The 26,551-nt window shown below is 48.5% G+C and overlaps 4 protein-coding genes across 11 annotated transcripts; all 4 read right to left on the bottom strand.

Moving 5' to 3' along the window:
- Window positions 1-180: 180 nt before the first annotated feature.
- Window positions 181-7,751, bottom strand: me3 (malic enzyme 3, NADP(+)-dependent, mitochondrial). Of its 3 annotated transcripts, none has more exons than XM_088415779.1 (14): window positions 7,615-7,751; window positions 6,784-6,965; window positions 4,766-4,899; window positions 4,540-4,689; window positions 4,228-4,303; window positions 3,873-4,138; window positions 3,700-3,809; window positions 3,220-3,317; window positions 3,027-3,140; window positions 2,851-2,956; window positions 2,280-2,422; window positions 1,772-1,945; window positions 1,570-1,668; window positions 181-1,243 (listed from the first exon to the last, which is right to left on the bottom strand). In XM_088415779.1, exons 2-14 carry the CDS (start codon window positions 6,958-6,960, stop codon window positions 1,082-1,084), a joined length of 1,809 nt encoding a protein of 602 aa, XP_088271905.1. In that variant the 5' UTR covers window positions 6,961-6,965; window positions 7,615-7,751; the 3' UTR covers window positions 181-1,081. The 3 variants fall into 3 exon arrangements, with proteins under 3 accessions (XP_088271905.1, XP_088271907.1, XP_088271906.1); XM_088415781.1 differs by lacking the exon at window positions 7,615-7,751 and adding an exon at window positions 7,068-7,507 and having other exon boundaries at window positions 6,784-6,970; XM_088415780.1 differs by lacking the exon at window positions 7,615-7,751 and adding an exon at window positions 7,068-7,507.
- A 310-nt stretch (window positions 7,752-8,061) lies between these two features.
- LOC148423338 (immunoglobulin-like domain-containing receptor 1) lies at window positions 8,062-13,452 on the bottom strand. Of its 3 annotated transcripts, none has more exons than XM_088416145.1 (9): window positions 13,164-13,452; window positions 12,128-12,298; window positions 11,262-11,411; window positions 11,068-11,187; window positions 10,552-10,698; window positions 10,039-10,164; window positions 8,859-9,661; window positions 8,384-8,452; window positions 8,062-8,220 (listed from the first exon to the last, which is right to left on the bottom strand). In XM_088416145.1, exons 1-8 carry the CDS (start codon window positions 13,213-13,215, stop codon window positions 8,414-8,416), a joined length of 1,608 nt encoding a protein of 535 aa, XP_088272271.1. In that variant the 5' UTR covers window positions 13,216-13,452; the 3' UTR covers window positions 8,062-8,220; window positions 8,384-8,413. The 3 variants fall into 3 exon arrangements, with proteins under 3 accessions (XP_088272271.1, XP_088272273.1, XP_088272270.1); XM_088416147.1 differs by having other exon boundaries at window positions 8,062-8,452; window positions 12,128-12,194; window positions 12,282-12,298; XM_088416144.1 differs by having other exon boundaries at window positions 8,062-8,452.
- A 1,188-nt stretch (window positions 13,453-14,640) lies between these two features.
- LOC148423337 (uncharacterized) lies at window positions 14,641-15,962 on the bottom strand. Of its 2 annotated transcripts, XM_088414467.1 has the most exons (3): window positions 15,806-15,962; window positions 14,897-15,399; window positions 14,641-14,787 (listed from the first exon to the last, which is right to left on the bottom strand). In XM_088414467.1, the coding sequence occupies exons 2-3, from the start codon at window positions 15,391-15,393 to the stop codon at window positions 14,694-14,696; spliced, it is 591 nt and encodes a 196-aa protein (XP_088270593.1). In that variant the 5' UTR covers window positions 15,394-15,399; window positions 15,806-15,962; the 3' UTR covers window positions 14,641-14,693. The 2 variants fall into 2 exon arrangements, with proteins under 2 accessions (XP_088270593.1, XP_088270594.1); XM_088414468.1 differs by lacking the exon at window positions 15,806-15,962 and having other exon boundaries at window positions 14,897-15,789.
- A 248-nt stretch (window positions 15,963-16,210) lies between these two features.
- Window positions 16,211-26,473, bottom strand: LOC148423336 (immunoglobulin-like domain-containing receptor 2). Of its 3 annotated transcripts, none has more exons than XM_088414462.1 (9): window positions 26,341-26,473; window positions 22,589-22,912; window positions 21,270-21,389; window positions 19,681-19,737; window positions 18,769-18,915; window positions 18,513-18,692; window positions 18,125-18,326; window positions 17,185-17,803; window positions 16,211-16,553 (listed from the first exon to the last, which is right to left on the bottom strand). In XM_088414462.1, exons 1-9 carry the CDS (start codon window positions 26,378-26,380, stop codon window positions 16,518-16,520), a joined length of 1,725 nt encoding a protein of 574 aa, XP_088270588.1. In that variant the 5' UTR covers window positions 26,381-26,473; the 3' UTR covers window positions 16,211-16,517. The 3 variants fall into 3 exon arrangements, with proteins under 3 accessions (XP_088270588.1, XP_088270590.1, XP_088270589.1); XM_088414464.1 differs by lacking the exon at window positions 26,341-26,473 and adding an exon at window positions 23,470-24,034; XM_088414463.1 differs by lacking the exon at window positions 19,681-19,737.
- Between the last annotated feature and the right edge of the window lie 78 nt (window positions 26,474-26,551).

Genomic DNA, 26,551 nt, shown 5'->3' with positions numbered 1-26,551 from the left:
CAAGAGGGCGGGACCAGAGAGACAACACTGTCCTGATTGGTTTGTCTGTTCCACGTTTCCGTTCGCCACGACATAACGCGATTGGGTAGGGACGACGCCTCAAGATTTGGCCAATCGAATAAATCCTCTTCATCAAACGTATTATTGTAATTAAATATAATAATTAATTAAATATGCGAATTATCATGAAACCGTTATTTTATTACTATATACAATACAGTTAAAGCTGCAAAAATATGAATGCCCAGTTCACGAATAATTTCATCCATCCAACAGTGTCACAAATACGGCGCAAGCCCAGTGTTGTTGTTGTCTTTTCACCTTTTTTTTTTTTTTTGTCTTGTCAATTCAGACTTTTTTTTCTTTGGAAAATTTTTGAGGCATACCACCAGCGGAAAATTTAAACATTTGAATCTCTGTAGCCTATATTAACAATATAAAGTCATTCTCTAAAATCATAATCAAACAGGCGGGAACAGAGATTGACACACTGTCCCGATGGGTTTGTCTGTTCCAAGGCCGTATGTGATTGGTCTGGATTTCACATTCTTCTTCTTCTTATTGAACACATAAAATACCCACACGAATGAGTCATACATGGCAACAAATGGTGTGGCTTAAAAGTTCAATAGAAATTTTAATGTTCTCTTTTGAGAACTTCAAGAACTACTTCAACTCATGGGGGGGGGTTGCTGGAAGAGCACAAATATGTACTGAAGGGAGGCATATCTCTCGCGTTGGCCAAATGAAGCTTCATGAAGCACCTGTGATATTTTTGGACTCCTTTAGATGGCTCTCTCGATTTTAAGGTGCGGTGGAAATGTAATATATTTTCACTGCGCTCGCCTTTTTCTTTGAACCAAGGGCACCATCGAGAGGGGTAAAAATAAGATCCTAAGTGCTTCATGAAGCTTCATTTTCCCACGGCTACGTAAAAGCTTGCGGTAGGCTTCCGCCGAGACGTACAGCCAGGATTTGGGAGTGCTGTGTGTTACAGTATGCAAAGAAATCACGAGCTAAACTATAAAACTCAATAATACTAAAAAAGACAAGTAGTTTGCACTATTTGGGGGTGAGAAGCTCACACGTCCTGCACGTTCATGGCCTCCTGCGGCCAAGCGTACGTGTCCAGTGTGAACGAGTCATAGTCCGGACTATAGATGTGGGAGAGGACAAATGCTTCTTTGTCCTTGGGCTCCGGGTACACAGACGCCAGGTTGTGCTTGTACGCGTAGTCGACCACCTGGAAACAATACACAAACATTATTCGCCATTATTGCTGTGGTTACGAAGTCCTTTGAGGGTCATGTCTCCAAAATGTCCTACGGTACATACTTGGTGCCGCGCTCTCGTTTGCCGGCAGGCATTTCGAAGCTAAACAAACCACCGTTCAAAGTAAAAAAGCGGACTTTTCAAACAACAACGGACAAAGTTAACTTTGTCCTTTTTACGGCGCAATTTTTGGGACTCGAAACATTTAGTTTTTTAGCATGGCGAGTCCCGGGAGTGCGTGTTTGTGCGCGTGGCGCAAATGGACCGGATCACATACAAGATGATTTCGTATCACACCTTGACAGCAATTTTGAAGGACACCTCTCTGATGGATTTAAGAGGAGGGTAGAGCCGTCCCTCGGCCAAGTGTTCCTCGGTCACCATGTCGGCGATGGCCTGAAAACAAACAAACAAATGGCACGCTGTAGAAAGAACAGGAGGTCGCAAAGAAACCATCCTTGGTGGAGGTAGTAAGAATATTAAAAAAAAAAAAAAGGACCTCTGCAGTGGTCAGAAAAATGTCGTCGGATATGTGGCGAACTCCGCAGGCGATGACGCCCAGCGCCACCCCGGGGAACACGTAGGCGTTGTTTCCCTGGCCGGGGTGGAAGGAGCGTCCGTCGGCCAGCGTCACCTTGTCGAAGGGACTCCCGCTGGCGAAGATCCCGCGACCCTGAATGGCAACAAACAAACGTCAAAGCAGCATCGCCACAAAGGTTCATCTTCCCGGGGACAACGGTGCTTCTTGGCAAGACCCCCCCGGAAAGAGAAAAGGTTTCGCCTCCTGCCTCTCATTATCCATAAAAACGGCATCCCATACTGCAAGCGGAGTTTTTTCTCCTCGTTTTCCACCTCCATATTCGGGAGGTCAACTTACTGGATATATAACTCATAACTCCAAAGCAGACCGATCGGCGCCACATACAGTATATGTCGGGGTCATTTTTATCATTTACAAAATCGTCTCGTGGGCCGGATACAACCGGTTTGGGGAAGGGCAGTCCCACCTCAGTGATAGTGTAACACTGCTCGGCCGTGCACTCGGCCTTGCTGGTGGGGTTGCTGAGGGCGAAGATGACGGGCCGCCGGTTGTTGGTCGCCATGTCTTCGATGATCTTCCGGGTGAACGCGCCTCCTATGGCGGCCACTCCTGCACGGTAGCGCAAACAAAACAACAACGCGCTTTAGCTTGGAGGAAAAAGAACATTTGGAGTTGATTTCATCATCAAACGAGAGCCGACATGCAAGTTCTCACGGAGGCAACTAAAATATGGATGAGCCGTTTGGAACGATTCAACTTCAAATTTCCGACGGAGGAATTGGAATTGTTTTTCCCCGAATGGGAGCGCGTCCTTTAGAAACGCTGAGCCCCAAGTTATTGCCATGTCATCCACTTGAAAAAATGACAAAGATGAAAAGAGCAGAAGGTGGTGGTAATTACCTTGACTATGACCGACACCACCAAAAAAAAGACATTTTCTGTGCTTTTGCATGGAATAGATGAAAGAATCAGGGTATGTTACATCACACATTCGGTCACACGGTCCTACTTGGGCTCCAGCTTCCCACGCCACTCACCGATAATGGCGGTGGGCTTGATGGCGTGCACGGCCTCCTCCAAGGTCTTCAAGTGGGCGTGCTCGTGCGCAAACTCCTCCTTCTCGTGGTTTAGATGGCTTCGCCCCTGAACGGCGAGCGGAGCGCCGCTTTCCGTTTTAAGGCAAAGTCCGCAAAGACGCACGCGCGTGCCTTACCTTCACGATGAGACCTTTGGAGTCCACCATCCAGATCCTTTTGGCGGCTTCCTTTCGAGACAAGCCCTCCTTGGCCATGGCCATCATTAGCAGGTGAGCGATCCCCAGAGCGGCCTGATGGGAAGAACGCACGGCATTTTGACTTGCTCTATAAAACCTTCAATACATGTGAAAAAATAAAAAGGACGTTTACCTCGCCGGCACCCTGGAAAACGAAGGTGTGATCGGACAGTTTGTCTTTTGTGATCTTTAAAGCTGCCAGCAAGCCGGCCACGGCTACGGAGGCCGTTCCTACCAGACAATTTCATCACATTTCATAATATGAAATCAATGAAACCTAATATTTCAGCGCCAGCGGACTGACAGACATCCAACGTCAAGTCCGGCAAAACGGGGGACCGTCGGCGACCGCCTCTGAACAATGTTTTCCTACGCGGTTTGCGTCGGCACAGCGCTTGTTGGATGGCGTTTCGGCTCTTGCGCCGATGACGGCCATCGTGCGCGCAAGGTCGCTCGCAACCAAAAGGAAAAGACGATCACGGGTAAGAGCGTCGACCTCGGTCGGGAGGGGGGCCGCCGCACCATCGATAGTTCTTCATAATGCGGACGAGCGAATCGGCGGCGGGCGTCTTTGAATAAAGTGGGTCAACGCGAACGCGGCGAAGCGGGCTACCTTGGATGTCATCGTTGAAGGTGCAGTAGCGGTTCCTGTATTTGTTGAGGATGCGGAAGGCGTTGCTGTTGGCAAAGTCCTCGAACTGAATCAGGCAGTTCATGCCGTACCTGCGGGGCCACGGGAGGACGCGTCAACGGGCGAGAGACGGGGGCCTTCCCCCGCCCACTCACTTGTCCGTCACGGCCCGCATGAATTCGTCCACGAGCGCGTCGTACTCCTTCCCCCGCACGCGGTTGTGCTTGAGGCCGATGTACAGGGGGTCGTCCAGCAGGTCGCGGTTGTCCGTCCCCACGTCCAGCAAGACGGGGAGGCACTGCTGCGGCCGAACGCCGCCGCAGGCCGTGTACAGGGCCAGTTTGCCCACGGGGATGCCCATGCCGTAGCTGCCCAGATCGCCCAGGCCCAGGATGCGCTCGCCGTCTGTCACCACGATGGCCTGAACGCAAAAGTGCACGCAAAAAGGTGGAGGCGGGCGGGAGGCGGGTGGTAGGCGGGAGGGCGGGGAGGACCCGGCCCTTCACCGACCTTGATGTTCTCTTCGGGCCAAGAATTGAGCAGGGTCGCGACGTGCCCTCTATCGTGGATGGTGATGAACAGGCCCCTGCCATTGACAACAGAAACCATGTTTGGTTGGCTTTACCCATCCGTTTTATACATATAAAAAATACAGCATTTTATTTTTTACATTTTTCTTGTAATACTCCTTGTAAACAGCATGTTTTTTGAAATTGAGATTTATTTATTTAGGAAAAAAAATAATAACTGAACGAATTTGGGTTATAAATGATGAACGAAATCGAAAATACAGCTCACTGTCAGGGTGCGGACTAAAGTTACCTGGGCCTCCTGAAGGCCAGGCCGTACTGCTGGCATGCCAGGCCCACGGTGGGCGTGTAAACGATGGGCATGAACTCCTCGATGTCCGACGTGAGCACGCGATAGAAGAGCTTCTCGTTCCTGTCCTGCAGCGTCATCAGCAGGATGTACCTGATTCACATCAATTTCTCCCGGTCACGCTAGGAGGCGCGGTCTTCCCCGGCGTGAAAAAAAGTTGCGCTCTCACTTGTCCAGGGGGTTGACCCGCGTTTCGTAGCTCCTCATGACGCGGAGCACTTGGACGTCCTGGGACAAGAAGCAAGGGGGCAGCAGGCCGTGGATGCCCAGCTGCAGGCGCTCCTCCAGAGTGAAGGCCATGCCCTGCGGGAGCAAAACGCCCAAATTCCAGAGAGTACTTCCGGACAGTAAACATTCGAAGATTCCTGGCGGCGAACGCGTTGATAAACTGATGGAATTTAAAGCTCGTTTATATCAAATTTATTGACTGACAAAATAATGGATAATGGATGGATAGATTCTCAAATACACAACTGTGTATTTTGTCAAGGGAGCATGTTGACGTGTCAACAGGTTCGCTGCTGAGCGCACTGTCAATGCTATTTATTCTCTCCAATGGCACGGCGGGCTCAAGCGACACCCCTTGTCTGCGCCGCCCGGTGGCCTCCCGATCCGTTCCGCTCCGAAGGAACTCCTTCACATTTATTGTGAAAGTCGTTTTGACAGGCCCCGGCGGAGGGCGTGAGGCCGACTGTTTTGACTCCAAACAAGCTCCGTGACCGAGCAACTGTTTGACGCGCCGCTGCGTGTTCTGCGTGGCGCTAATATTCCGCGCACAACTGTGCATACACAAGCTTCATCATTTTCTTTGAAAAGAAAAAAGCTCTGATGCTAATGTTCTGCCCTGCAGTTTTAGCCAGTCGTTGCTGACGTTAAGTTGACGTTTCTGCGCCAGAGAAGCTTTTTTTTTTCACTATTAGAAAAGGCTATGGCCTGGCTAAGTGAAGCACCCAGCACCGCTCCGGAATTGTTGCTTGGCCTCCAGATGCCACAAGATGGCACTAGAGCAATACTACTTTTACGTGACAGATGTGGCTCAGCACAAAAACAGAGCATAATAATAAATACCGTACAAGAGAAATCAAGCTTGGTGCGACGTCATCTTCATTTGCATCCACAAATCCAAAGGAGAAATTCGTGCAAAGACGTGAAGCGGTGTCTCGCAAGGTCATAGTCGTGCAAACCAGAGTTGTATTCAAAACAGCCTGCGCTTTTTCATTCGTAAACGAGTCATACTCATACGAAATGTTAAACGCGCATACATCTTTTTGACAGGCTTCTTACTCCGTACTTTGCTTAAAATGTCTGCCGCGCATCACGGTAAATGGGACAGCTCTGCGAAATCAACGCTTAGGCTCTATTCCAAGAAAATCATCAAACTTTCTCACTGTCCAAATACTTGCAGCGCCATTTCCGCCCGTTTGCTTTTCACAGTGAGTCATGAAGGAAACGCTGACTCGAGAAGGAACAGTTAGCTTCCTCGTGCCAACTAAAGCAATAGAAGTAGGCAAAGTTAACCAGAGTCTCGCTGAACTGGTCCAAAGATTACGGGAGTGACATTTCCTGTTTTGTTCAAAGTTGGAAATTGCCGCTACTGACTCGTGATTTGGATTACATCAGCTCGCCCAAAGTTAAGTCAGTCCATCTATTTGGTTTGACATTCAAAAATGTGATGAGTTTAATTGTGCTTTTTCAAAAGACAGTGCCAGCGAAAACTCGCCAATGCTGTTTGTTGTAGAGCCCAGTTACGTACATAATAGCGCATTTGTTTCGAAATGAGCCGGCACTATATGTAGCTCCTAGTACGCAGGGCCTTATGTGCTGTGTCAACGTCACATCGTTGCAATGACTCCTTGCAGTGACCTTGCTTTGTTTAATTGACTTAGAGTCCATAAAACATGTCCTATAAAGTCATATCAAGCTATACAAAGCTTTGTTAAACATTTACCGGCTGTAGTGTGCCACTTAATTCATCTGTTCATTTATTCATCTTTATTGCGGTGGTTCGTCAACTTTGTACTTACTCATAACAGAACACCGATAATCTGGTTGGTTGCAAAAAATGGTTTTGTCTCGGCGCTTTAAAAAAAAAAAGGGGGGGGGGGGCGTTCTTTCTCACGTTTCCTTACCAGGCGTCTTGTGGCCATCACTAACGGGACCGCCAAGGGTTGCGTGGCGTCGACTCACCTTGTTAAGGTGGGGGTTCCTGGTGATGTCATAGCCGCGTTTCTTGGTGCTGACGCTGCCTGTGGAGCTGGCCCCGCCGTGGCGGAGCCTGGTCGCCTGAAAGGGGAATCCTCCGGCCGCCGCGGCCGTCGCGCGTCTACACAGGTGCACCAGCGCTCTTCCACTGAGGGAATTCATGGTGCCTGCGCTCCAAACACAACACGCGCGCGCAAGTCACTCTCCCGAGCGGAAACTCGAAGCCGCGGCGGCGTCATTGACACCGGTGCCCGTAAAACGTAAACAACCTGCCACTCTCGTGAGGCTTGTTGTCCTTCCGATGAAACTCAAACGATGAAGCGAACAACAACAACAAAAATCGCCGCTCGATCTCGATGATGCTAGCGAGCGGCTAGGTTAAGCTAGCCCTCCTCCGCATCCTCAGCTTGACCCGCCGCCTAAATAGTGTCACGCCGCCGTTTCAGTGACTCTGCGTCTCCCGTCGATCCCAATCTAAGCGAGCTTCCCGGTTTGAGTGGATTTTGGAGCTGGATCAAGAGGAAGCAGCTGATCCCGGCTCGTTTGACATTGACTCTAGAGATCTTCTATGGACAGATGGCATCGTCCTAGTGGTCTCGAAATGAACAGGGGAATATCCGTTTTTTCGCCGAATAGTCACACCGGCGACATCGCAAAGCAAATGTGAAGTTACAGAGTAACAACCCTGGTTGCTACAATTTGAGAGGTGCCGTAAATATAACGCGCTGCGGCAACGCGTGCCCGATTACGGCAGCAGGTATAGTAAATCAACAAACCATCGCGTTTGACGCGTTTGCATTCATAATACGTGCTCACCTGAAGTAATCCCGAATGATACTAACGTCCGACGCCAATTCGCCGAGTTTCAGACAATTCGTATTAAACAGCCGAACTGAAGCGACGGGAGTCAGGAGTGGGCATCGTAACCAGTCAACATCTTTGGATCTACTTCCTTGACATTGAACACTGAGGGCACCAATCAGAACACCGTACGCCGGACCATTCGGCGCCCGAGTCCCGCCTTCCGTGAAAACACCAGTTTTTAATTTTTTTTTAATACTCGGATGTATGGGACGCAATGAACAGATACATATATTTATCGTATTTCCCGTCTGGAAGAAACAGCACTACATCGTATAAATTAAATATAACGGTAGGTATACGAGACAAGTGCGTCCTCTAGTGGACACTTTGAATACTTCTTGATGAGCGCTGTTTCCAGTCATTATTTGAAGGTGTTATAGTTCAAATTCCACCTTATTGTGTCAGTATCCAAACTGTTTTATTCACAACAATATTTTATGACATGGCACGCACAGCCAAAACATTACAGTAAAATTGACAAGTACAGTGGTTTCCAGCCAGGTCCGGTCTTTTCTGCCATATACAATAGCACACTTGTTAGGTTGTCAGTCTATGTTGCTGAGGAAAAAAAAGAAACAACTTACATTTTTATGATGAAAATAACCAGACGCGAACACGCAAATGACATAAACTTTGGCATAAAAAGATTGACTTACAACAAATCACAACAGCTAAAAACAAGTCCATTCTTGATTGACAAGCAGAGAAAGATGCAACCTACTTTTACAGCTTTTGCTATCAAAGAAATGTTTCAGATGACTACGCTGGTGTTGCTACGGGAGCTCCTATCCTATGGAGAAAGGTCAAATAGGCGTGGTTAGATCAAGTTTCAAAAGGAGACATGCAAGCAAGGTTAAAAAACAGGGGAGGCGAGGACGAGACACGAATCCCACAAGATGGGTCGTCTCATGAGATTCGTTAGTGAGATTTTTTTCAAAATGTCTAATCCATTTTTCAGTCAAGTTGCTTACGTTTTACAGTATATTTTCACCCTTTGCTTGAATTAATTAATGATAATTTCAATTCATTATTGAATGGTATATTTATTGATTGAATTTTGGCACTTTGGGTCCTCCATATTTCAAGGGCTGCAGCGTGAACCTTTGCCTAAGTCCCAGCGATTGAAAGAAAAGGCCACACCCAAAGAATGAGGGAAAGAGCGAGAAGAAAAGAGAACGCGTGTGAGCATTTCTTACGGAGAGTCGGACACGGTTCTCGCGCTGGTTGGCAGGTCCGCCGCGTTGGCTCTCCACGGACGAGTAGCTGGGCGGCTTCTCGTACCAATCCCTCCGCCTGCCGCCGTCCTCTTCGTCCGAGCTCCAAGAGCCCTTGCGGCGCGGGGGCGAGTAGCTCCACTCCCTGCGCCCGCCCCTCAGCTCCTCCCTCAGGTGGTCGCGGCCGCGGGTTGGAGGCCCGTAGCCGGCGCCGCTCGCCTCCCCCGGTCGGCGCCGCTTCCCTCTTCCTCGCCTCGGCTCCCGGTCGGAGTCGTCGCTGTAGTCGCGCCGCCGCGGAGGAGATTGCTCCCTGTACGGGCGCGGCGGTACGCCCCTCCCCGAGGGATCGCCGCTACCGCTGGAGCGGCCGGAGAAGCGTATGGCTCCCCCGTAGGGGTCCCCGCCACTGGGTCCTCTCCTAGAGGAGAAGCTGGGAACACGCCGGACGATGGGAGGCAGCGTGATCACCCTTCTCTCCGTGCCCCGCACGCCCATGTCGTCCAGGGCCGACAGCATGCTGGGGGGCCCGGGGGCGTAGGGCGCCACGGCGGGCGGCGGCAGGGGCCGAGCCAGGAATGGGGCCGCGTTCTGAAGGGGGTGCGCGGGCGCGTCCAGCCCCCTCACCTGCTTTTCTAGGTAGTCCAACACGTGGCCGTTGCTTTGGAAACTGCCCGCCGCGCTGCCGTTCAGGCGGGGCGCGGGGGCGGCCTGCTGCGGAAGCAGCGCGGGCGACAGCTGCATGGGCGCCATGGCAATGTTCTGTTTGCCAGGGTCCGAGAACGAGCCTGCCGACAAGAAAAGGATTTAGGCCTTTGTCCTCAGTTAAATAACTCAAGGGCAACTTTTAACTGTGACCTAAGACAGTCAAGTGTAAAGCAAAAAAATAAATGTCTTTGATGTCTAATTTTAGACAGATAAAAGATTCATTACAAAACCAGATCAAAATTTCATCAGCTCCTCCGATGAACATTTAGGCATGAAAAAACTTGATTTGATATCCACTGTATCGATCGTTTGTAATGTGCACGAGTAATTTATATGTAAATGAACGACTCGTGAACATCACATGACCAAAATCCAGAAAACATTTGTTCTCATTTGAAATCCGAACGGCGAACACGATTTCTCAGGAAGGGAAACCAAACACAAGCGTGCGTCTCACCCGAATACAACATGGGGACTCCCTGGACGGAGTTGTTGGAGCTGATGGGAGCGTAAATGGGTTGGCCGTGCATCCATGGCGCCATGGCTCTCTTGGCCTCACGCAGCATCCTGTGTTGCATCACAGCTACAAACAAAGTCCAGATGAAACTCGCCGACAACGCATTCATGCCAAAGACTCGCCATCCGTGTTTTTTTTTGGTCCTTTTTGCCCGTCCTGAGGTCTATTCCCGCAGCGTGAGACTGACAGGCGGACTAGATCCTGGACCGGTCGTCCGGCCATCGGCGGGACCCTTTGAAATCGATCCCGCGCCGATCGGCCAAAACTCGGTTTGCGAATGGAGTCGTATTGAAAATAGCTTGCACTCGGCAGTTTTGAATTCGTTAACACAATCCGGAGCGGAACTCGTACGAAAACAATTCCAACAACGCGATTTGCGGCGGTACTCATACAAATTGTTAAACGCGCATACGTTTTTTTGACAGCGGGCTTACTCCCGACACATGCGCGTACCTTTTTCCGGGCAGCAACAGGTCTCGGGGCAGCAGGGGCAGCGCACGTAGCAGCAGCACTTCTGGGGGCAGCACTGACAGCAGCATATGCCCAAGAGCATGATGAGCAGCAGGGCACCCAGGACGATTAACAGAACCGTCAGCCAGTCTGACACACATCACAAAACACGCTCAGCTCTAGGCCTGCACCATCACGTCCTAAATAATAATCGCCGTTATTTTGATCGATATCGAAATCACGATTATTTATCACCACTATTCATTACGTTTGGTCAAACATGACCATTTACGGCCCTTGTTTTTAAACAAGCAGTACATTAACAAACAGCCCTACTCAGCTCTGTAAATATTGAGACAATTTGCACCTTTTTGACTCTTAACCCCACAATGGAGTTGAAATGAAAGTAACAAGTAGTGCTTTATCTGCAAACATTCGGCCTTGAGGGTATTTACTTCCCAATCAAGTCAACATTTTGTAGTGAGGAAGCCCCCCCCCCCCCAAAGCGAGAATGCTTACGATACACGATGAGTTTAACTTCTCGATCCGAGTCGCCCGTTGTATCTCCGGCGCCGTCAATGCTGCAGAAGTATACGCCGTTATCCCACCACATGACCTCGGTGATGGCCAGGTCAGCCACTACCAAACGCACCGGCATCTTCATTTAAAGCGTGCGCAAGGTCATGAGCGGGTCGTTTCGCAGACAAACTTACTGTTCTGAATGGTAATTTTGCGGTTCCGGTAATTAGCGCCTAGGATGGGCTCATTGAGACCTCTCTTTTGGATCACAGTGCGGACGGTGCGCTGGCGGTCCGGGCAGTCGTTGGCCGGGTCCTGACCCAGCTGCAGGGCGGCCTGGTAGCCTTCACCGACATAAAACAGTATGTGCGCATGGGGCAAACGGAGCGACGCGTCATGCAATCGCACTGTTAAAACATTTCAAGACAGCAATTTAATAGTAGGAACAAACGGGATTCTCTCGAGCGTCGCGCCAATAAACTTGGAGATGAGCGGTAACGCAACCTGCGCGAAGATGACTGTCAATGACTCAATGAAATCTTGTCACATTTAAAAAAACATGAATGGAGAGCACTCAGCCAAATGAGCCGTGTTTAGTTTTGTCTACACCGGGGGTGTCAAACATATGGCACGCGCTCCGTTTCTGAGCCACGAAAGGGTTTAATCCGGCTGGCAAAATGATATTGGAAGACTGCCAATTACTTTGTATTTGCGATATCTTGTCACATTGCACATTTAAATAAATAATTGAGAGCTCTCAGCCAAATCAACTGTTTTTAATTTTGTCTACATTGACAGTAACAAACATATGGCGGGCAGGCTATTTCTGGCCCCCAAATTAAGGGTTTATTCTATACACTGGTGCATTTTATATTTGGGGAATTACGGTACTTTTTACACTTGCAATAAAATTGGAAAATTTTATGACAGACATTTGTTGAACGTGAAAAATCTATTTTGATCAGCAGATTGGGTTAAATTGTGTAATTTAGTTTGTGGGGGGGGGGGATTTTTTTTGTCTTTTTTTGCCAGTGGAGAATGATGCAGTAGCAAAACTTACTTGTGGAGTAGTACTCTAAAACAGGATCTTTACAGAAGGATTTGAATCTCCAGGTAACCAGAACATCCTGTGGGTTTGCAGAAGTGGAGAATTCGCAACGAAGGATCACGGACGCGAACAACATGGTGCTTCTTTCCGTTTCCGGAACGATCACCTGGATGCACAGCCGTTCTAATGGACAAAAGATACAATTTAAAAAAAAAGGACAGATATCGAGTCCTTCGGTCCGCACGTTTAGTTGAGACTGTTCTCAATGCTGGATCGCTACAAAACAAGTTTACACATATTACACGCAACCTTCCATTAGCGGCAATAAAATCTGTCAGTCATCAAGGGCACAATAGAATTAATGACAAGATAAGTAGAAGAGCGACTAATGGTTTTTGTCAAAATGAAGAACGCTATACGGGTCAATCCAGAATTGGAGGACATTTTACGCCCCATTCATCTAATTTTAAATGAGCTACATGACAAAATACTAAAACATGCAGTTTCTGAGTAAATGTACTTGTCCTGGGAGAATAGGAGAATTGTTGAAAAATAGGAAATACGTCTGGAGTATGACATTTTTCTCTTGTCCCGCACGCTGTAATGATCTAAATGAATGTCAAATAAAACCGTTCAAATGGAATTCGGATGTCATTCCTTCGCAATTATTTGTTTCATTGCTGTCTTTTGTAACGGTCGGAACATTTGTTTTAAAAAACATAACATTTCAAATCGTAACTATTATTCACGAAACGCATGTCCCACAACATGCGTGCAAGCCTTTTTCGCATGATATAAAACGAAAACGGCAAATCACATGATACGCTGGACAGTTTTCCAAAAGAACAGCGAAGTTTTGTTTCAGTGCTACGATCACGTGACCCAGGCGGGCGGCTTTGCCCTAGTTGCAGGTGTTGATAATTAACTTTCCAGCCTCCATTGTTTGCTTTAGTGACAAGGCCCTGCAGCTCCACAAGTCAAAAGGCTGGGGAAAGCCCAACATATAACCCCAACAATGGGAAGAAAAATGAACCGTTTAAAGACTGACCTTTCGAAAAGTAGACGAGCAGCAACAGCGTCACGGCTATCAAATTTCCCATGGCCGCGTACGGTTGCCTCTAGTCTTCGGTCCTCGCGCCGCCGTCGATCTCGCTGATTTTCCAAAAGCCACCCAAGATCCCGCTATGTGGGCTGCAAACGCCTTTCCACATATTAGTGCGATTTGGGGATTTTGTTTCCCCCCCTAGGGAAGCATGTTGTTCGAGTGGAGCGCGCGACGTAAGCGAAGCGTAGAAAACAAAACAGCCGGATGTTCCCACAGGTGCACACGAGGAGGCGGGGCCATTGTGTTGTCCCATCCCCCCACCTGCAGTGACGTCACGGACTCCACCTCGCTCCGCCAGCGCAACAAAGTAACGCAATCACCTGGAATTCGGTTGACTTTTTGGAAAAAGAATTACAGCGTTTTTCATTACGGGTGCTGCAGGTGCTGCATCTCCCATTGTCCATAGCTATAACGAGCATGCCCCCCCCCGCCCCCCCCCCCCAACATCATTTAACAACTAGACCTATGATTAAATTTAAAACATAGTGTTGGTCATTAAGATCACATTCATTTGCACGTTTTTTTAATTCACAATCATTTACTTTATTCCTTTTTAATGAAAAACGCTCAAAATCTTACACACTTCCCCTTTAGCTTAAAAGCATAACTTTAGTACGACTTAATAGAATTAATACAAACTAATAAGGCCCCCTGTTAATAACGTCATAGCGTGATCAGAGATGACGCAAAAGCGCGTAACCCTTTTAGACGAGCGCCGTCGGAGCAGAATTCCATCGCGCGCAGTTAATATTCAAATAAGACAATACATCGAAAGGAACCAATGTCGACGCGACGGCAAGATTGAAGTGAACCTACCAAGTGGGCCGAGTAGGATTTTCATTTGATTTATTAGACGTGCAGAAGTATCCTAAGCCACAGACTTTACAGTAAGCTCCCTCATCCCTCCCCCGCCGTCCCGTCCCGGTCCCCGCCCAAGAGCGCCCCGCCGAAGAGCGCCTCGTACAAGCCCGGTTGGAGAAACTCCTCCCTCTCGCTCGCCGAAACGGCCAAGGCCCGGGAGAGGGCACGGCTCTCCGGGTGGATCTCGCCCACCCTGGAGGCGGTGGACTTGGGTCTTTTCACTGGGCAGGATGAGGCCCATCTCCTCGTTGAGCAGCCTGTACATCTTAGGGCCGGCGCCGTATAGCATTGCGCACTTGATCAAAAAGTCACCGCTGTACCTCCGCTGTTGCTTATGTTTCTGACTGAGGAGGAGCTGGGCCCTCACCAAGGCGAGCAGGTTGCGCTGCTCGGCGGCCAGCGCCTGCACGTCAATGTCCTTGACCGCCTCCACCACCGTCGTCACGTCGCGCGTTTCCTCCACGCCGTAGTTGTTGAGGAAGGCCAGGGCGTTGGTGACCTGGCTCACCCTGGTGAAGACGTCCCTGTGGCCGCGCAAAATGTGACGCAGCTTGCCGCTGGCGATCCCGACGCCGCCTTTGGCCATGACGAAGCTCCCGCTCGCTTCGATCCTCAGCACGTTGGCAGTACTCCCAGCACGGGCTCGTACGTGAACAGGGTGAGGAACCGCCTGTTCTGCTCGACGGCGTCCTTGTCCAGGGAGATCCTGAAAGGAAAATCGAACCCAAAACTTCAATTGCCCGCGCAAAAATGTATTTTTATTTTCAGGGCCGAAGTTCCTCTTATCTTCAGTTAGTTGTGGGAAAAAAACTTGCCTGTAGTTTCTAGGTATCTGTGCCTCGATCTTCTCCATGAGGTCCTCGAGGGAGCTGAACTTGTCGCGGTTCATGAAGTCGCGCTTCTTCCTCATCGCCTCCGCCAACTGTCCCGACCTCCTGGCCGTCGACGAGGACATGGACGTGGACCTCTTGGGGGCGGGAGGCGCCTCCCGCAAACAAGGCGCGCCGTGGCTAAAGTTGGTGGGCACGGCGTCCTCGACAAGCCGCTTCCTCTGCCTCTGCCTCCCTTCGTGCACCGTGGGCGTCGTTTTAAAATCGCTGTCTTTGAAGTGCAAAGAGCAGCAGTGCCTTTCGACACTTGGGTCGTCCTTTTCCACCCTCCTGATGTTCTTGAGCCACCTGGCCCTCACCTCCTTGTCCCTGGGGAACTTGTGGAGGGTGATGGGGGTCCCCTTGGCGGCCTGCTCCTGCTCCACCGCCTTGTTGGTCAGGTAGCCCGTCTTGCAGCCCACAACCCAACACTTCTTCCCCATGGTGCACTGAAAGTGTTTCGATTCAAAGGTAACATAACACGTACAGACGCGGAAATGTCTATATTACTGTCTTTGTGCTATACAACGGACAGTTGGCCTAAAATATCCTAATTATTTGAATGTAAAGTTACGCTGTTGCGCATTGATTTAAAAATGTAACATGACGGTCGTCCCCGGCTCATAACAAAGAGCTTTTAGTTGAAATTGCCTGTAAACAAATGCGTACATTTCGGGAATTTTGATACATATGAGAGTACAATCGCCTAGGTTCATGGTTAAAAGAAAACAAAACAGGCAGGTATAATTAATTTTACGTAAATATGTCAATCTAATGTTACACTAACCCATTTTTGCACGTTTTCCGCAATGATAATGTCATAGTTGCATGGTGCTTATTTTACATAACACTTACCTTGAACCCTAGACCAAATCACTCTAGAGATGCTCCCGTCTGCTCGAATTCACTAAAACCTGAAGTTTTCGTCCGGTTTCCGCGTAATTTGGCGTTAGAACGCACCTTGTGTTTTGAGTTGTGGCGGCAGTGAAAGCCGCCATGACACTCGGCCTGGCCCCGCCCATTACGGAAGCCGTGGCGCAATGTCTGCATACGATACGCGCATACGAAACTAAGCAAAATTAAGACAAGGAAAATACATACAAGGGAATACATTTCTGTTACTTAATTTTCAAAGTTGTCTTTACTTTTTCCGTGTAATTAAAACAAAAAAGTGGCGGCTCGGTGGAGGACTGCTATGAATGATTTGAAAGAAGCAGTAATAAAAACATGACAAGGCACACAGTAGTTTAAAAAAAAAAATTGAAGAGTGCCAACAATTTCTGCGGAGCAATTTCAAGATTCGGTATTTATAGGTCGTTTTGTTTTTTTATTTGAAGAGTGCCAACAATTTCTGCGGAGAAATTTCAAGTTTCGGTATTGACAAACAGTAAGGTATTCACACGTTCACTGAAAGAAACACAAATAGAAAATGAACCTGAGTCACACTGTCGTAAGAATACAACCATAGCATCCAGGCGCGAGGCAATGGCAAAGTCCTTCCAGTCTACCGAGTTAATAATCTGGTGCGTTGCGTAGATGGAAGAGATGGACGGACGTGAAGCTAAGGTCACACTTTGAGCGTGTCTCTGCTCAGTGCTGTGCTCTGTCGAGGAAATACAGTGGAAGAGCCGCGCGTTAGAGACCGTGCATTGGTGCCGGATGGAGACAGTGGGGTGAGTGGCCGAAGCTTGAGAACTGGCTTAATTGCGGGGAAATGGAAAAGTCATGGATGCTTCATGAATAGGTTAAGCAAGCAAATGCAACATGGGAATCTGTTAAACCAGTGACACAAAAATAAAGGCAACTTTTAATATGAGTGTAAATGCCTTGAGATGCTGAAATGGAGGCGCGGGAAAGGCACGGGATGCTTTTCTTCAGTCCGTCGGTTCTCAAAGTGGGGGTCTTTGCCCTGACTGCGGGGGGTTGGTGAAATAATTTGGGTGATATATGTTTGTGTTCATTTCATATTGATAGTAAATTTATTCACGACCCATCGATAGAGCCATCAATTCAAAGCAGTTATCCAAATATATTGAAAAATATCAAAAACATGCATGACGGTGGACACCCTGCTTTCATCCATAAATAATGCAACCTGCACTCACGCGGGGCGAGGACGTGTCCTACTGTAGTACCCCCAAAAGGTAAAAGCGTAGCCCTTAAAAAAAGGCAGGGTGGCGATGGAGTGAATGCGGCGGACCGGACGCCGTTTTGCCCCGCTACAAATAACTCACCAAGTTGCATCTCCTGTCTTCCTGCTGGGCCCGCGTGTGCGAAAAAGACCTCCCGGCCGCTTGCGAGGCGTCAAAGCGTTCTGTCCCGAGGGATTCTCCGGTCCGGTACCAGTCGGGGATGGGGCCGGTCCGGCGGTAACGCTCCGCCTCGTACTCAGAGTACGGCGGCAAGGGGTCCTCCTCTTCCGGGCGCTGGCTGGGCGAGCGGCTCTTGTAGCCGTTGCCGCCCTTGCCTCCGGAGCTGCCCTTGGACGGAGTGTCGCTGCCCTCGTCCGGCCCGCCGCCGCCGCCGCCTCGGCGCTCCCCGGCTTTGCACTCCATCGCCCGGGTCAGGAAAGCGGCGTCGTAGTCCCCGTGACGGGGCGGTCGGGAGGAGAGTTCGCCGTCCCACGTGCCCCTTCTCCTCTGCTGCGAAGATTGGCGGCTGGCGCCATCCCAGTCGGCGTCGTCTTTATAGCGCCGCCTCCGGGGGGGGCTCCAATCGCGTGCGCCCGACGGCTCGGCCCGACGGCCGCGGGAATCGTACGAGCGAGCGAACTCCTCCAGCTCGTCCAGCGAGCCGGCGCGACCCCTCCCGCTCAAAGTCCTTCTCTGGAAGTGCTCCGAGCCGGCGTTCCACCTGCGGGAACGCACGGGACGCGTCGTCACGGGGAATCGTCCCAAAATCGTCATTCCCAATTCCATTTGGATTCTTGTGACATTTGTTTCGGGAAAGATCCGATGCGATCATGACAGACTGAAATGGGCCGTAAGATGAAAAGTCAACTTTTTTTAAATCATGTTCCATTGTTGAATTCTCACTCTAAACAAGCGGCGTCAAGCTCATTTTTATCGCGGGCCGCATTGTGGTTAGGGTTTCTATCCGAGAGCCATTATGACTCAAGTTATAGACGGATTCTGCGCGATTATTTGCTCCAAATGCGGGACAAAGAAAATGCACCTCCTGTCCAGTTCATCGTCAGAGCGGTGGTCCGGTTCCCGCCGATGTCTGCGGCTCTGAGAGCGCGGCGCCGATCTCAGCGACGACTGCTCGTCAGTGTCGGCGATGGGCGGCAGCGCCCTCATCTGGACGGTGTTGTAGGTGTGTCTGAAATCTGCATTTCCTCCCTCATGGAGGGAGCTGAGTTGTGACAGGCTAGCGCCTGTTCGGACACGGGAAACATAGTTTTACACGGTTTCATGTTGTAGGACGAATGATAAAAACGGTCTAAATCTTACATGTCACTTTAAATTTAAAATAATAATTGAATTGAAATTGAATAATTGAATATAATAAGTCATAAATGACTTGCCCAACACTGGTGGATCGCCGGTTTTACGACGCTCACCTCTAGCCAGGTTGTTTTCCGCTGAAGGGATGGAGACCATGGAGGGGATGGAGGTGAGCTTGGGCTCCACGCGCGACGAAGGGGCGAGAGGCACCATGGTGGGAACGCCGGGAATGTAGTAGGGGTACATTTGCATCTGAGCTGGGGGGCCGCCCTTCCCCTTCTTCCCGGCCTCGTATACTGCGTGAGGAACAGGCGCTCAACGCGCGGAAGGGGCCGCCGGAGACGAGGCCGAGGCCGAGGCGACGCTACGTACGGTGTCGCGGGCAGCAGCACGTCTCGGGGCAGCAGCAGCACCTCACGTAGCAGCAGCAGGAATGCGGGCAACACTGGCACCAGCAGATGCCCATCAGAAGCAGGAACAAAAAGCTGCCCAAAGCCACGCAGCCCACAAACGCCCACTCTGTAATACACGCAAACATGCATCCTATCAAAATAAAGATCCCCGATACCTCGCCGCATCGCGTCTCACCGGATCGTAACATGCGATACGCCGTGCAGATCGCATCGCAGCTTATCGCGTTCCGTTATGATTTGATCACACTATCCAGCGTCCTATCGCATCTTCTTGTACATCTTGTCTTGCGGCACTACACTTGTCATTTTGTGCAGGTCTACCCAAGCATTTTGTGATCATTCATCGATTGTTTTTTTTCTTTGCATCAGAAATGATCATAGCCAGAACCCAGGACAAAGACACCGGACGCTGGACGGGACAGGGAGATGGTGTGGCCTCAGCCCCGGGGATGCTGAACTTCAAAAAAACACCAAAACTAGCCGGCTAGTGGTCGGAACAATGCAAACACTCTTTTGTATGGGAGACATTTTTTTTCCCTTCCTTGCCCAGTTAGGTGGTTTCACGGTTTTGTGAAGCTGTGGGTTTTTTCAGACCCACGCCAAAAAAAAAGTCTTTTACCGGGACGTTTCGAGTAGAAGAAAGCGGATTTGGCAGGAGAAAAACGCTAACAACGGATGTGGTGAAAATCTGCATGTCAAAACAATGAAGTCCTATCTAAATGCGATGGAGAATAAAATGTAATCAATACAGCTATTGTCAAGATATGGGTTCAATTAACTGGCCAGTGACAGTAGAAAGTATTAAAAAAAGAGAAAAAGGAGGTAAAATGCAGTGGGAAGCCAGGAGCATAGAAAAGTGTTGAAAATGTACCTGGCATAATCTCCACATCAAACTCAGGTAGGATATCGGCCTGCTCAGATGTCCTGCCTGTAGAGAGAGGCAAATAAGCGGGGAATGTTCGCAGAGGGAGCAGGAAGCCGGAGGAAGTCAGTCAAGATCAGCCCCCCCCCCTCGCCCGTCTTAAAAGTCAAACCCAATTTGCACATAATGAGGCACAGAGCCCCCCTTCTCTCCGAGGAATGGGTGCGAAAAGACTTAAAAGCATGAATAACCTAACAGCGGTCCTACATATATGCACTTTTCTTTTTGTCACATACAGATTTAAAGAGGGTGGGAGGGGGTGAAGATATTAGAAGATATAGTGTGAAGATATTGCTCCAACCATGGAGCAAGGGAAAAAAAAAAAAAAAACAAGCGTGTTCACCCGCAGATAAAGCCGAAATCTGGCCCACGGCGAGACTTGGGAGCAAAACCGAAGCGTGAGTGCAGGAGTTATGCAGCCAGTCACCAAAAGATGAAGTGGAGCAAAGCAATGCGGCAACAAAGGAGGATGTGAGCACTTGCCAGGGAAGAAGGGCTGAACAAACATGTATCGGGAAAAACAAAATGGAAAAAAAAGATACTACTACTACCATACCACTACTACGATATGATACTTGCATTTTGAGTCCACCACTTTTGTCAAAAAATGTGTTTTGTATCTGCGATGTCACCTTTGGGACAAAATATGATTGAATTCTCATATCAATGTAACGTGTATCCCCCCCCCCCCCCTCCCAAAAAAAAATGGTCCATTTACTCTTTTAGCGTGACTTCAAATGACCAAATCCTCATCTCAGGTGCCCCCGCTATGTATCGAGTGGCACCCGACGCGTGTCAAAGTGGTGTCCCGTTCAGTGAATGGCGAAGAGGGAAGTGAAAAGGTTAGTCCTGGAGGATTGAGAGCATGCAGAGTCATGTTAGTTTTCTCTGCGAAAGCCGTTTTAGATCATGGGGGTCAAACTCATTTTTATGGTGGCCCACATTGTAGAAAGCTTTAAAAGTTGAAGAAAACTTGCAAGTTTGGTATTTTAGCCAGAAACCTGCAAGTCAAATCAGCATTTTGCAGGCCGCATAAAAGGATGAGGTGGCCCCCGGGCCATGACTTTGACGCCTGCGCTTTAGATGTACGTTGCGGCTGAAAAGACACCTCAGGAACACCTCTGCAAACGGGGAAAGACAATATACAATAACGTTCCGTATGACTTTGTTTCGGCCCCATACCAGTACGGGTATTGAAAATCGGGCGTATCACTCAAAAAAAAGTCCATTTACAAAATGTAAGTACATTTTCCAAGACAGCATTTTCCCTAAAATGTCATGACATTTCAATGTTCTAATTCCAGATGATAGAACTGCTCCAAGAGAGCAGGCGATATTATCAGCTACCACCCAAAGGCCAGCTATTGGCCCGATATCCATCCTTGATCTGGGTACGCTCATTTCTAATGACATACCGTGTGATAATAAACATCGTTTCACAGATGTCAAAACCCCGTCATCAAAAGATCAAAAAATGGGCGACGCTATCATTTTTGAGCTTTTCTCCTGTGCCGAGTTCGGCGCGGCGCTTTGCATACCTAACACCATCAACTCCACCTTGGCCTCGTCCGTGCCCTCAAGGTCGTCGGAGACGATGACTTTGCAGAAGTACACTCCGCTGTCGCCCCACTGCACCTGCCCGATTCGCAGGTCTGCTTCTGCACAAAGATGAAAAAACAGGTTTTATCCAACCCATCGATCGTGTAAGGAGTCGCACCTTCGTGCCCCGCTATCCCAAGCTGAGGGTTACTTTGCTGCCATGTGTCTCCCCTAACCCCTCAGAGGGAAAAATTGCGATTATTAGACATTTTCTGTTGGGACTTGTGAATAAAGTGTGAGGAGACGACGTGTCTCCCGCAGCTCTAAGAAGAAAAGCAGGCGCCGTCATTTCATCGCAGAACGAAAGGAGTTTCATCTAGGTCCCCCAAAACTTGTTACCCTGCTGGCGTAATGCGTCCCCTGACCTTTCGAGGCAGAAAGAGGTTTTGTGACAGAAAGTGCGGTAGGAGCTCGGTGAACTGTGCACATCTCCGCCCGCTCTCCTCTCGAGTAAAAAGAGTTCAAGCACTTTGTCTTCCTTCACGTTTGTTGTTTATTGAATGTTCTAGCCTGGGGGAATGATTCCATTCCAGTCGTCCGTTCTCATGTTCTTCTCCGCAGCTAATGCTTCTTTTCTGCAAGTGTTTTTAGCTCCTCTGATTCTCACGGGACGGAGGCTTCGCGTATGTGTGAGCTCGAGATTGTTCAACTTGGCTCCACTTGTCACTGATTAAGGTTAGTGCGTCGTACATCACTTCCTGTCCAACGTGGCATATTATGAGAAGAGCCGTGTCTTTTCCTGATAAGGCTTGGCGTTTGAAAGGGGTGCACAAAACTGAAAAGAAGTCATAAAGGGGGATTGTATTCACGGGTTCTTTTGGGCCTATTGTGAGGTCAATACAAAAGGGATCATTTAAGTCAATGGTGGCCTAGCAGGGCGCCGGCGCAAATCAGTGTTCTGTCACAGACCATCGAGTAAATCATGACGATGAATTTTTGGTGAATATATTTAGACGAGCACATCGTGATTTTGTTTATATATTACGCTATAGTTATTATAAACATTAACAATGCAGCATTTTCCCGAAAATGTCATGAAATTGTTCAGTTTTCCATTCATTGAACTTGTCATTTGTGAATGTGTCAATTTGTCACGGGCGGGGCAGGAAAGGAGGGCTTCGAAACGCATCAATGAAGGAGCATAATACTTCGGGAGGTATTTCGGACGAGATATCAACATTGGACGGTGGTGAACGGCTCCAAAAAGCGGACTGTTCATTTCACGGCGCCTTTAAAAAGAGTCAAAAGCAATAGTTACTGTTGATGATGGCAATGTCCCTGTCCATGTAGTGCTCCGCCAGCGTCATGATGGATCCTTGCGCGGAGGCCACCACCCGAACGCTGCGACCGGCGTCGGCGCAGTCCAGGTGGGACTTGTCGCCCCCCTCCGAGGCCCGCGGGCGCCGAGTCGGGTCGAAGGAGTCCCTGGTACGGTCCCGGCAGTAGGACTTGTACCACCACTGCACCACCGGCACCTGGGCGGACGTCGTCTGGTAGTGACACGGTAGGACCACCGACTGGAAGAGCATGGCGTACTGCGGCTTCTCCGGCACCGTGACGTACATGCCCTGGCACGGCCGCGCTGGCGACAACAGGCAACAATTAGGGCAATCCAGCGGTTGATTTCATTTCAATTTTTAAAAATCACCAATTTGAAAGTGAGCTGGGCTTTTGGACATATGGCAAAACGCAACATGTGTTTAAATCCTTACGGACTTTGTTGCAATATATTGTAAAAATCGTATTGCAATAGGCGTGACTTGGTGCGGCAATATTTTGAAATGGCGCAGCACCACAGAAAAGTCGGCCCTGCTAGACAACTTGTCTAGTATCAAAGCAAAAGGCAGACGTTGGGTGTGTTTGTTGGGGGGAGGCTGCCAGGGTCAGGAGGGTTAAATTCCAATGTGTGCGCGGGGACTGGGCGCATTAGCGGGGGGAGTACCAAGAGGCAGCGGATAGACACCGGTGCGTGGACGCAGCCAGCGGACACTCGTGGCTGCGTTCTACCGTCTTAAGTTCACTTGAGGAGGGGCAGGAAATTGCTGTAAACAACTCCTAAAGACGGGAAATGAGCCAACCCCCCCGAAAAAAAAAAAAAAAAAAAAAAAAAAAACTACGCAACTGCACCCAAAGACATACCTGGTAGCAAGGTCAGTTTCAAATCCTCCCGCACTGCTTAATGGTCGCTCCCACATACGCATGATGATGAGTGTGTCGTTTCTCAGCACAAGAGGTGACCCAGCTTTGAAATTCCACCCACAAATCTTCACTTTGTTTCCCATTGTTTGTAAGCTGCACCCCCCCTTCTCGTGTCCCACTTGAGGACCAGAAAGGGGCCGGAGTTTACTCCCTCCCGACCAATGAGAAGCTCAGGCCTGGCCCAGCTGCGCATGAACAAACCCGAGGGCCTGCGAAGGATTAATAGCGAAGCGTTACATCCCACAAACACAGACGGGTGCGAGCAAGACCTTAACGCTTGCTGACCGTCACTCAGCCCCTTGAAAAGAAAGAAATCAAATAAAGGCCAACTATGGCTGCCGCTGTGTCTAGCGTTTAAAACAAGGTTACTCCATCAGGCGGTTGTATTCCAAGGGCAAGTCAGGTGTACGTTTTCTTTGCGCCCCCACTCGTCTAAGCGCGGCCTTCCGAAGGATATTGCGTCATTTCTATTGCGTTTGTAGAAGATGAAATAAGCATCAAAATCCACTCGTTTGCCTCTTTGCCACTTCCTGTCAGCTGAAAACGACATCACGGTTGCTCAGGTAATCCCCAATGACAGCAGTTTTCGGCCTTTGGTCATGTGACATCCACAAGCCGAGCTCCGATTGGTCGTTACCTGTGCACTGAGAAACTCAAGTCTTTTTCAGCTGACTGCAAGTGACAAAATATACGCCCCTTAAGATGGGCAAAAACAGGTTGATTTTGCTGCCTTATTCATATTTCACAAACACAACCTTACCTAAATCACTGTCAGCTTTTAAAATAGTGAGTGAAAATAATGAATAACAAAGTTCTCGTCAAATATTTTACGGGGGGTAGCCGACACCCTTGCTTCTCTAATGTGAAGCCAATTGAGCACCGCAGTGACAACTGTGATCATTGGATGGCAGTGTTTCCACACATTCAAACACATATTACAAACTTGTAATTCTAAGTAAGGAATGGAAGTCAAGCTTTCATACGATACCGCCCATGTTTATATAGATATAGCACACAATATTCCGTCGGCTTTGTAAGAGGAGGAAAAATGCTAAATGTACCGGCACTCTAGAAGTTGCCTTTTCCGATAACGCTCAACATGTTCAGTTGGGATTTGTTGTTTTGCGGTTTTGTTGTTGTGAGGTTTTGTTCATGTTTCTCAGTTGATGATCGGGTTTGTATGATTTTGTCCACCTGTCTGTGTTCGCCTGCCCTAGTGTGTCCACCAATCAGAATTCCTCGCCGCTTGTTCCCACCCAGCTGTTGCGTCTTTCCCTATCTCGCGTACTTCTATTCACGGCCCAGTTTTGTTCCGGTTATTTGACGGGTCATTGATGTCTTTGCCTCGCTGTCAGATGGCACCTGTTCCCTCTGTTGGAGTCCCTCCCCCGTCTACCTGTGGCTGCCTCCCTGCTGTGCCCTGTGAATTTGTTTCAGTTTCGAGTTTTTTTGTTGTTACTTTGTATTATTTTTGTTCCTATTGATCCTGCCTCAATCATCATTACACCTTCTTTGTTTGAGCTGCATTCCTCTAGGTTTCCCGCACTTTTGGGTCTCTCTCCTTCCACACCTTCACTCACCGTGCCCAGACATAACGGGCACAGAGTTTTTTTGAAAACAACAACAAAAAAATCTGCAATTAAGTACCCGGGATTGAACGTAGACGACTGAGACATAGAAATACGTCTTTGGGATTAAAACTTAATCCGTTGAATGTCTGGACTATGTCGAGATGTGTCTTTGGAATTGAAAGGTAATCAGATATATACATACAATAAGGAATAGATTTGACTCAACGTCGTACGCAAATACATGACAGGAAAGTCTGATTTAAACTTGTATACCAGTGACAAAGCAGCGTGTTTCCTGTAAGTCTTTTCCTTTGCACATTTCCTGCTTTTACTTGGTTGGACATTCCTTAATATTGACTCATTTGCGCAAAAGCTTCACACTGATAAGACCTCCATGGACCTCCATGTTTGATAAGAAAAAAAACATACAATGAGTTTGTTTCAAATATTTGTCGGGTATACAAATATTTTTCTAGATGAAATAGAAAATCATCTGATCCGGCCCGCCTCATCATTTCATGTGGCCCGCATAACGCCTTTTTTTTATTTCAAGTTTCTGGCTTGAAAACCGAATTCGCAAGTTGTCTTTACCTTTAAAAAAAAAAAAAAAAGAGTGAAAAAACAAGCATTTTTAGTTCCCAATCCCTCGTTTGAACAGATTCTACCAGCTTCTGATTTTATAACTAGATAAATGTGTGACAAAGACACTTAAACTTCATTTGACTTCAAAGTGATATCGACAAAAGCTAAAACCACAACGTGGCCCGAGATTAAACAATTGATACAGCAACAATACAGTCTAAAATAAATTAAGAGTGGCTCATCAAAGCATATAATGAAACCATACGATCATGATCTCACTTTCATGGTTACTCAATGTGTGATAAAATTATTAGATTATTTTTCTGCGATGTATATATTTAATACGATGGTGATTATTCTGGATTCAAATTTAACTTAGCACGCCTTTGACATTATTTTGGTTATCTTCAAACATACTGTGCCGTAGTAACACAAACTATAACATCGCATAACGTCATTACGAGCGATATTAAGTTACCTTTATGGCTTTTTCTACAAACATAAATGAAGACGATGAACATATTGAACGTACTAAAAGACCATCCTTGATCGTCAACGACTGAAGCACTTGAAAGAGGCTTGGACCTGTTGCCATGATCACGCAAAGATTTTCTAGCGCCACCAAAAGGCTATCAAGCAAAACTATTAGAAAACTTACCCAAAGCTCCTAATAAAACTCCCAAGCAAAAGAAATTCATCGTTTCGTCCCTTTGGCAGTCAGGTGCAGGAGTCGATTGTTGTAAGTTGAACGTCGACCAACTGCTGCTGAGCGGAGGAGGGACTCGGACCGCCACAAAGTAACGGGACGGACTGTACCACTTGATCAGAAGCGGGGGGAGGGCAGCGCCTCAAGCAAATGCTTTGTCACC

The sequence above is a fragment of the Hippichthys cyanospilos genome, chromosome 5, assembly GCF_059441005.1.
Source record: "Hippichthys cyanospilos isolate Australia breed blue-spotted pipefish chromosome 5, RoL_Hcya_1.0, whole genome shotgun sequence".
NCBI lineage: Eukaryota > Metazoa > Chordata > Actinopteri > Syngnathiformes > Syngnathidae > Hippichthys > Hippichthys cyanospilos.
This window is presented reverse-complemented; position numbering and strand designations above follow the sequence as displayed.